The sequence below is a fragment of the Leptodactylus fuscus genome, chromosome 2 (assembly GCF_031893055.1).
Source record: "Leptodactylus fuscus isolate aLepFus1 chromosome 2, aLepFus1.hap2, whole genome shotgun sequence".
NCBI classification, from domain to species: domain Eukaryota; kingdom Metazoa; phylum Chordata; class Amphibia; order Anura; family Leptodactylidae; genus Leptodactylus; species Leptodactylus fuscus.
The window spans coordinates 75,426,082-75,436,925 of NC_134266.1; the positions used below are offsets into that span (position 1 = coordinate 75,426,082).

The 10,844-nt window shown below is 41.7% G+C and overlaps 1 protein-coding gene across 1 annotated transcript in view; it reads left to right on the forward strand.

Annotated features, from left to right (window-relative positions):
• Positions 1-9,566, forward strand: part of CCDC181 (coiled-coil domain containing 181) — a 113,257-nt gene extending 103,691 nt beyond the window's left edge. Inside the window, exons 2-6 of the mRNA XM_075262666.1 lie at positions 4,950-5,092; positions 5,411-6,226; positions 6,470-6,616; positions 7,215-7,366; positions 9,163-9,566. Of these exons, the coding sequence (XP_075118767.1) occupies positions 4,976-5,092; positions 5,411-6,226; positions 6,470-6,616; positions 7,215-7,366; positions 9,163-9,319 (1,389 nt within the window). The 5' untranslated portion in view covers positions 4,950-4,975 and the 3' untranslated portion in view covers positions 9,320-9,566. The remainder of the gene's footprint in view (positions 1-4,949; positions 5,093-5,410; positions 6,227-6,469; positions 6,617-7,214; positions 7,367-9,162) is intronic.
• Positions 9,567-10,844: the final 1,278 nt, after the last annotated feature.

Here is a 10,844-nt window from a genome sequence, read left to right on the forward strand (position 1 = left end):
CACTCACCTTAAACTGGGCATAGTAGTAACATTACTGTTTCTGATACTGATGGATAGAAATATGCTCTTTCACAGGAACACTTGCCACTTCACAGTTTTTTAAGTTGAGAAAAATACATGTGGACACTACAAATCTTCTACACAGAAAAACTCTCTTAGTTGCCCATTTCATTTCTTACAGTGCTCTGGAAAAATGAAAGCTGTTCTCTGATTGGTTGTTGCGGCTAATTGGACATTTTGAAGGGGTTGTCGAGTAATTGGACCAACCGCTGTTGAGGTTGGGGGAGGTGTAAAATAAAAAAAGAGCATACAGTACTCACCTCACTTTCCTCGTGCTTTACTATCCACCACTTTGTCACTTCCAGTGTTCATTTGGTATCACGGAAGAATCTGAATGCCGGAAGTCCTGCACCCTATAGAAGGAAATGGTGCCGTATGTGACCTCACCGGTCCTTCTCCAACTACAGCTGAGGCCACTGATGTGTGTCCTCAGTCACGTGGAACACACTGTGACCCCTTCTCTGTTTACACAGTGTCATACATCTCATAGCAGCCATTTAATGTAACTACAGCCTCGTCCTATACATGTCTTTGTGGCAAGACTGGAATTACATCACACAGTTACTATAAACAGACAGTGTGTGATATAAATAAGTGCCATAGCTCTTTCATACAGCTGGTCAGTGGTCAATTATCTGTTATTGATGACCTATCTGAGGATAGATCATCAATAAAAATGAGCTGGAAAGCTCCTAAAGCCTAAGGCCCCACGTGGCGTCCTGCAGCAAAGAAGCGCTATGGGAAAAAATGCGGCCGTGACGCATTGCATTTCTTTCTGCAGCCCTCTGCACAGAAAGTAAACTAAACCGTCTGTAGGTATGCTGCCATTTCCAAAACCGTGACTGTTTTGGAAATTACAGCGTGTATGTTATGTCAGGGTCTGGGGTTGCTAGGTGGGGTGGCATAGACACAAAAGTCCAGATTTTTAGTCCAAAAAAAGGTAGAGTTTTATTTTCACTCCAAAAAAAACAGTGCAGCAAGAAAAGAAAACAATACAAAAATAAATACCTGCCTGGCTAGGCTCTAACTGAACACAGAATAGGTTACCTCACCTAGAATAACAGAATCAATAACAAGTTGAATCATACAGGACACAGCTCCAATAATGCAACCTTCCTGCTGGCTGTCCAGCCAAGCTCTGTCCAATGTCTGCTGCTGGAGCTGACCTCTTATTTCCTCACTGATGAGGACAACTCTCAGCAGTTGAGTTGCTGCAGGAACAACCACAAAGTGTGGACAGGAGGGGGTGGAATGACAGGTCCCACTGCCAACCTACCTGCCATTCCTAAAAATCCAGCCCAATACTGAGCATTTAACAAAATGCTCAGCTAACAAAAGTTGTCTGCTGAGCACAAATCATTCCTGGACTTTTCTCATCTCGCCCACCTGAGTAGTCTGGGCGAGATGTACACATTATCTGACCGACCATCGGCTTACACTTATTTTACCGCAAAGTGGGGATGGGGACTCACGTTGCAAAAATACCATGGGAAAACCCGACATTTTACAGTTCCTGCCAAGTGAATGAGATTCTAGCAAATCCCATCAACACAATGTGGAAAAATATGTGCAGTGGACATGCTCCGATTTCCAAAACCGTTGGGGTTTTGGAAATTGCAGCATATTGATTATACCTAAAAAAAACACTGATGGTTTCCGAATAGGTAAAATGGAAGTAGATAGTGAAAAGCTCTGCAGGAAAAAAAACCTTGCATTAAATACTGCACCCATAGTGACCCCTTATTTCATTGACCACCCTCTTATGTTCATAATCCCTCCTAATATAAATAACATCCCCCCTGTATTCATAATGCCCCCTCATAGACCTTATATAAATGACCCCCCTTATGTTCATAATACCCCCTCCCTTATAGTTATAATTTCCTTCTCCAAACAACCCCTTATACTATTAAAATACCCACAACTAAGTTTAAAAAAAATAAAAAAAAAATAAGTTATACTCACCTACATGCAATCCTACTGAATGGAGCCATGCTAGGGTTTACGTCCAACCGCAGGACGTCTGTGTATTAGCACTTGCGGCGCGATGCTATGACATCATCGTGCGCCTGTGCTGAGAAGCAGATGTCTGTCTGTCTTCTCATTGTCTTGTAAATTGCAGGCCTTGTGGCTTGCAGTTTACAAGACTGGCAAGTTGCAAGAAGCATTTTAACTAGATCGGTGTCTGCAGACACCGATCTAGTTAAAAGTGAAATATATATTAATGGTGGCGCCTGGGTGGGCACAGGGCAGCCGCCATTGGTGTAAGTAAAGTCTTGTGGTCCCGGGTGCAGACTTTTGTCTGGGGCCCCCTTCCTACAAGGGAATTCTTGATAGTGGCGGTTACAAGTGCTGAAGCGATATCTCAGATAAAGGGATAAAGCTTTAGTACCCACAACTGCAGTTATCAAGAATATGGTGAGTGAGCAGAGCCTGGCATGTAAGCAATACTGGGACAATATTACGTGCTCCATAGTGGCCCCCAAACAGTATTACATTCTCCTCAGTGGCCTCCACACAGTATTACGTGCTCCATAGTAACCCCCACACAGTATTATATTCTCCACAGTGGCCTCCAAACACTATTACGTGCTTCATAGTGGCCCCCAAACAGTATTACGTGCACCACAGTGACCCCCAAACAGTATTACGTGCTCACCAGTGACCCTCACACAATAATATATGCTCACAGTGCCCACCCCTCAGAGCCTGAACCCCCCCATTCCCCCCTCTTGCTCACACACACAGCCTGAACCCCCAATCCCTCTTCTTTCTCACATAGCCTGCAACACAATCCCCCCTCTTGCTCACAAACAGCCTGCACCCCTATGTCCCCCCTCTTGCTCACACATGTTCTCTGCTCCTTACCTTCCATCAGACTGTTCCCAGCAGATTCATCTTCCTGTGTAACATCACCATGTTCTGTACGATCCAGTGTATCTCCGCCCACACATGACATCATCCTTAAGCCCAATCTACCGCAAAATGGAGTCTCTCTCCCTCAGTACCCCACACAGTCAGCACCGGGCAACCCAGTGGGCCCCCTCAGAAGGTTGGGGCCCCGACACTTGCCCGGGTTTGCCTGGTACTGACACCGGCCCTGCCTTTACCCCATGTACATGGGTCAAACGTCCCTCATAGACATAAAACTGGCCAAAGACATAAGAACATTGGCAGCTGAAGCTTATTTTAGGAACATCTGTAGTTAATCTTGTGTGTATGATCACTACAGACACAAGAAAATGTATTTCCAGCTCACCTGACCTATGGCAGACCTCAAACAGCAAACAGAATACACCCAGGCAATGTCCATGCAAACAAGCAAAAATTCTCCAATGATGTTTCTGATTTGATTTTATTTTTTTCAGTAAAGCCGGAGGATTGTATTTTAAACATTGGAGAACTCTTGCTTGTTTGTATGACCAGATTTGCAGCAGATGTCACCAAATTTAGGCCAAAAAATATTTCTTCCAATGACAAGCCAACCCTAGCATGTGGTCTTCAGATGAATAACTTGTGTCTGTGGCCAGCTTTGTCACTGGATTAATTGAAAATGTCTATCTATCTGTCTATCTACACAACATAAAAAGGGTTAAGGGTAAGTCTCAGGTTTCGGACCAAAAAACCCCATGTGACGTTACCCTTAGGCTAAGTTCACATGGGGCGGTGGGGCGGATTTTGGCACCAAGAGTGACGTGGGAGTTGCGTCACTCTCGGGTCAAAACCCGCCTGCCACGCCGGTCGCGGTCGCGGCTTCCCCTTCCAGAGTCGGCTCAAATGAATGGGTCAACCTCGGAGGTTGCTGCCGCCAGGTGGGCGCCACGGCTCAGCGAGCCGCAGAATCCACCTGAAGAAAGGGCAGCCGCTTCTTTTTTCCATGAGCGGCATATTGCCTGGCGGTCTCCATAGACCACCATTGTGAGGGGGCAGGTTATGACGTGGATTACGTGCCATAAAACCGCCACCTCTGTACCTGTGTGAACAGGCCCTAAGACTGCACATCCCAGTGTGAACAGGTGCTCACTGTGAAGTAACATATAAAAATACAAAAATGCAGGGCACTTCGCACACAACACAAGGTCAGATGAAAACCCTAAAGGGCAATACTGATGTAATTAAAACAAACACCTAATATGACATACAATTCAGAGGTTCTTCGTTATACACATCAAACATTAAGAAGCCCACCTGCCTTGACAAGGCGACCTCATTATAGATGGGAACCTACACTAAATAAACATACCTCTATTGGAGAAACCTGTGCATTTGGAAGGGAGTGCTAGTCAAACTATGGAGATAATTACCCCTCCATATCTATCTATCTATTGCACTGACATGTTTTTTTTCTCTTTACTTTATATGAAGTTTGACTTTAATGAATGTAGTTACTGGATTGTCCAGGATTTGGAGCAACATGTGCATATGTGTGTGCAGGGAGGGTGTGTATAAAATTGTCCCCCTCCTGTGCTGTTTCCTTCACACCCTGGGAGGTTTGCTTTGTCAGAAACCCTGAGGCTCACGTGACTGCTAAGACCAATCAGTGGCCTCAGCGGTTGCTAGTAAGAAATTGGTGACGTTACCAGCCTTTCTCCATCAACCCTTGAGGTCACTGATTGGTCTTAGTGATCATGTGAGCCTCAGGGTAACACAGCCCCAGCACGAGGCAGAAAGTGCACTGCTGGTGGACAACAGTGCACTGGTGACAGGTGAGAATACTTTTTTTCTATTTATTATTATTTTATACTTACCTCGGTGTATTCCTTTAACATACAGTGTATAACTGCTGCATATTTTACATATATATATATATATATATATATATATATATATATATATATATATTTGTACACATACATATGTGTGTTTTTTTAACATTTTTATATTTCTAGAAGAAGAACATAGTTTATCAAAAAAAATGAGCAAGCAGGATGAATCAGATTATTCTGATGGGGCCCCAGAGTATGAAGATGATTTTGAGAAGGACCTTGACTGGTTAATAAATGAAGAAGCTGAGAAGGAAAGCGGTCGACAGGTACAATTTAATAGTTTTTGTAATATTTTAATTCTTTACTTTTACAATTTTAATATCAAACTGTGTGACTGCCATTGATTCGAATAAGCACCCAGACCTCCTGCGGTCTAATTCGAGTTTTGATGAACTGCAGGGGGTTCAGGTGGCGACCATAGAACGGGAGCAATATAGCTCTATACACCCACATGAAAGTGGTCTTATTGATCACATTAGTTAGGTTTAGGGATTTACAATTAGTAATCAGGCTGCAAAAATTATACATTCCTGATTTTATCATCACATTTTAATGTATTCATTGTATGTTGTATTTTATTTAAGAGTCAAGAGGAAGAGCCGAGTGATTTGAAACTTGACTCGAGGCATTCACTAAATGAAGAAAATGAAAGTGACAAGTCTTCAAGCTGTGGCAATGAGATTGTTCATGTTGAGCCGAATATGAATAGCAAGCTCTCACTTGACTCGGAAGAAGCTGACATAGAAGATGAAGAGGCAAAACGATACATTGCAGAGAAGATAGAAGAAGCCAACAAGAAATTGGAAATGGAAACTGTTGATGAAAACCGAGAGCGAAAACTCAAATTCAAGGAAAACTTGGTTGATCTGGAGGTTCCTCCTTTAGAGTTCCCTGACAGTGATAGAACTGAAAGTTTTGCAGAAGATGATGTTGTAGATGGCATGTCTCAGTTACAAGTAGATGAAGCTTCAGCAAATGGCAAGAAACACATTGAGAAAGATGGTGGCACTCGGGAAGAACCCAAGGATTCAAAAGTATTGGTTGAGAAAGATGGAAAGTTTGAACTAGTTAATTTACGGGACATTGAGAACCAGTGTTCGTTACCCCCTATAAGTAATAATAAAGACGGCACCAAATCTTCAGAGAGATTAAGTACTTCAGCTAGCAGCGATAACAAACATACCAGTATTAACATTAATGGCTTCATCCCCCAGCCTCCTACTGGCCCTAAAGTCCGACCCAACTCTGCTAACCCAATAAAATCCATACATAAAGTAAAGCCACAGAGGAGAGTTCAATCTGCAAGTGGATCAACCAGGAACACGACATACAGCCTCTCTCCTGAGCAAAAGGAACTACAAAAACGGATTCTAGAGAGACAGGAGAGACTTAGGAGAGAGGTGAGTGGCACTCATTTCTACATATACAAATCAAATATTCTCTCGTATCCTAATACCTTTCTTTCATTACCATAGTTTTTTGTCTGAAAATTGGGCAATCAATTTTTATTGAAAGTTTTTCATATAATACATAAAAGAAGAAATGTAAAGAAAAAATGAGTCAAACATACAGCAGTGGATAGAGATAGTAATAATGGTAGTAATACATATTGAAAAGTCATGATTCATATCATCTGTGAATAGGATGAAGAGCGCAGAAAGGAACAAGAAGAACTGAAAAGGAGAGAAAATGAGATGGCCTTTAAAACTTGGTTACAGAGGAAAAACTCTCAACTTGTACAAGAAAAGAGAATTCAGCAGGCAAAGGTGATGGAGACCAGCAGCACTCCAGTGAGTTTTCTCATTCATATTATTCTACTTAAAGAGGACCTTTCTTCACCTCCAACAAGTTCAACTCTTTACATCATTTAGTAGCTGCTGCTCCACTGATTCTGGCACAGATGGAATTTTTTCTCTAGCCCCCACCATTCCCAAGCAATCAATGCTGTTAGTTTTGGTGCCTGATATGCTATTTAGATTCTGTACTGTCAGGAGGGCGGTGTCAGGCAGGAGCAGATAAAGGGTGCGATGTTGAGTTGTGACAGTGGCTGCCTCTGATTGGAGCTCTGAATCATGCTCCCATGTCTGACACTGCCCTTCTGACATTAAGAGGTTATCTATCACATCAGGTGCAAAAACTGTGTTTCTTTCTTGGGAATGGTGGACACTAGAGAGTAAGAAGTGTCTCTGCTAAAGCAGATTTAGTAGAAATTCCATTGTGATATAGATATGTAGATAGATAGATAGATAGATAGATAGATAGATAGATAGATAGATAGATAGATAAGATAATCCTTTAATAGTCCCACATTGGATAAGCCATGACACCATGACCAGATGCAAAGAAATGTAAGATATTTATGTCGATTCATTTGTGTTGGCATTAAAGGATGAAGAGAGAGATTCGCAGCAAGCTTTTGCTATTTGGCTAAGAAGAAAACACAAAGAAAAAATTAAAGAGAAAAAGTTGGAGGAACTACGTAAACAAGAGTATGAAACATTTCTCCTGGAACGAAAAGACAGAGAAGGGGCTTTTGCACAGTAAGTAGCAGGTCATATGTACAGGGGCATAGTGGAAACAAACAATCAGAAATGTGAACTTTATCTTTCTCTATTTATCTTTAAGGGTTTTTTTTTTTTTATAGGGTCCTTAGAACCTTACAGACCAGACTAGTTCCAGGCTTCAGAAACTTAGCGCGCGCTCTCTCTCTCTCTCTCTCTCTCTCTCTCTCTCTCTCTCTCTCTCTCTCTCTCTCTCTCTCTCTCTCTCTATAATTTTTTTTTTTTTTTTTTCAAAAGCAGTAAGTTTTTTTCATTTTATTGTGTGGTACAAAGAAGGATTTTAACACATAGTAGCTTATGGAGAGGATTTTAAAGCAGTGTTCTGCCTCAAAATCCTTTAGGCTAAGGCCCCACGAGACGTTCCTCAGCAATAAAGCACTGCGGGAAAAACCGTGGCGGGAACTCATTGCGGTTCTTCCCACAGCGCTTTAAACAGAAAGTTCGCAGAGTTTTCCTCCGAACTTTGTTACAATTATATCTATGGGTAATCCGCTGGCGTTTCATAGATATAATTAACATGCTGCGATTTCCAAAACCGCATCGGTTTTGGAAATTGCGGCATGTCCACACTGCAGTTTTTACCACAAAGTGGGCATGGGATTCGCTACGATCCCTTCTACTTTGCCCGTACTGTAAAACGTCACGATTTTTCCCATGGGGCCTCGGCCTTACAAAGAGCAGCCATCTTATACTTTGAATTGTTCTCAATAGGAGGCAGTGACAGATGCTCCTGAACACTGAAAAAAAAAGTGTCTTGCTCAGTCGTGTCGCTGTTTCGTCAGTAGTATCAGGGTCACAGAGGAAATTGGTGAGGAATTTGGTGTGGAATTTCAGCGCTGAAAAAAAAGTCTCCCATTGACTTCAATGGGTTCCATTTTCTGCTATTCCACACCAAATTCCTCACCATTTTCCTCCATGTGAATGGACCCTCACCACTGAAAAGCTTGTGGCCTCATTAAGATTAGCCCCATCATATGATACTAACCCACACCAGGATCCAGAGGCTCAGCCTCTGCTTTTTGCTGCAATTTTTAGAAAGGATTTTGAAGGTGTTTCAGTAAAAATAAGTAAATGACATGATCTTTATTCTACAAGTAGTTATTATTGTAATTATTTGCAACATAAAATACCTTTTAATGGTTTCTGCAAAATCTGCAAGCTTGTCTGCAGCTGTTAGCCAATACACAAACAGTAATTGAAAAGGTTTCATGTGGGTTAGTCCTATATGTAAACCATAAAATGTCAGAAGACAGAGTATCCAGCTTTGTTGCTGTACTTTTTACCTCCCATATAACACAATGGAAAAAAAAAACAGTTCAATCCATTATATTGCAATATATCTCAGCTGCTACTGGCTGAGACATGAAGTGTCGCTACTTGAGCTCCACAAGATCATGAGTTTGTGCCATTGTCAGATTTTGGCTATGTCCACTGTTATGATACAGCTTCCTCAGTAAGCATCTCAGCTAGGAAGTTATCCATGATGGATAACTACAATGATGTACACCCTTACATAGTGCAGATGATGGTGATCTGTAGACGTTACAACATCAGCTCTCTCCAGCATTCCCTGACAGCCTGTGACCACTTGGATCAGGACGTCATACTGTAGTTTCTGGTGAATAACAGGCTGAAGATCACTATTCTTCATACTCTCTAAACTATAGATTATTGGTATTTTTTCTTTATTTCCTAGTAGGAGAATATGAATCAGGATTTATGGTGTTGGTTATGACAGTGACTCCACAGCTTATTATGTAACCATGTTTTTGTAGGTGGTTAAGACAGAAGAGAACTCAGAAACGTATTGAACAGCAAGCTGCAAAGGAGAGGTCCAGAAGACTTTTACTAGAAGCCAGAAGAAGCAAGCAGATCCACAATTTGCTCTACAATATATCTGACTCCAAACCATTCTGCTACATGGACCACTAGACTGTGGTCACCTTAGACACATTTGGTCTATCTTTGAGATATAGCAGCAAGCTGTAAGAAGACACATGCTTTTTAATAATGAATTTCAAGAAAATTTCATTTTTTTCTATTCAGCTTATATTTTTGTGGATTACTAGGATAAGATAATTGGGATAAAAATGGCAATACCTCTAACCTCCACGAGCTGACCCGGCTCTGTTCAAAAGACAAATAGATTCACTTCCATGCAAAAGTGGCAACCAGTCTCCCAGAGATATGACTTTCTGTTTCAATTATACCTATAGGGAAACCATGAGGGTTTCCGTAGGTATAATTGAATGCTGTGATTTCCAAAACTGCAACGATTTTGAAAATCGCAACGTGTCAGCTGCATATTTTTCAATTAAGTGGGGATGGGATCCACTTTGCTGTGACTGTAAAACTCCCCACTTTTTTCTGCAGCGTTTCTGCTGCTGGCAATCCCGTGGAGTTTACGCCATGTGGGACGTCAGCCTTAAAAGAAAAAAAATCACTGCAAAGTGAATGGCCTAAAAATTTTTCAAAAATGCTCATGTTTTTAAAAAACGCAATATGTTAGTTATACCCCTAAGTATAATAGGGGCAGAAATTCTGCAGAGAAAAATGTGATGTGTTTCCGCCCTGGCCTTTTCCACAGCATTTTTTGGCTGCGGCTCACTACGTGGGGTCTGAGCCTAAAACTTTTTTTTTTTCATAAATCAATAGTTCAAGCAATGTAGCAGCCTGGCAGGATTTGTGAAGCACTGGCACTGGCTGCCATATCTGCAGATGATAGTAGAGCAGCACAACCTTCCACAATCATATACTGATACCGCCACCTCCATCAGTGCTTCAAAAATCTTGAAAGGCTCTTAGAGTACCTGTACAGAACCAGGTTATCTTAAAGCCCCTTCCCCACCAACTTCCCCCTTTCTAGCAGCAGAAGCCCCATCCTAACTGGACAGCATTAGCAGTCATTTAGTTTTTTACAATCATACTAGAGATGAGCGAGTACTATTCGAAACTCCCATTTCGAATAGCACGCACCCATAGGAAGAAATGGACGCAGCCAAGTCTGCGTGCCGGCCGCTTCCATTCATTCCTATGAGTGCGTGCTATTCGAAACGGCCGTTTCGAATAGTACTCGCTCATCTCTAAATCAAACATTTTTTGCCGAATTCCTGGAGAACCTTTAAGGATTGTCAGACTTATATAATTCATCTAGGGAGCAAGGTGATGGTGAATGTACTATGGGTGTTCGGTGCCGGTAAAAGATGAATTTTTATATGTGCTGGGTAGAGGTGGCTGGATGGGAAGTATAAGATGGTACAGCTACATCAAAAATGCATCAAAAAACAAATGCATTTTGGTGCAGTTTTTGGTGAAGTTTCCTAATCTTATAAGTAAACAAATTTAACACGTTTGAGTTCAAAACCTGTGCTAAAGGCCACATAAATACTTATATTTTTTGCCTTTTGGTAAAAGTTACTTGCTAGGTGTGCCCCTGAAACGTTCTGGAAACACTGAT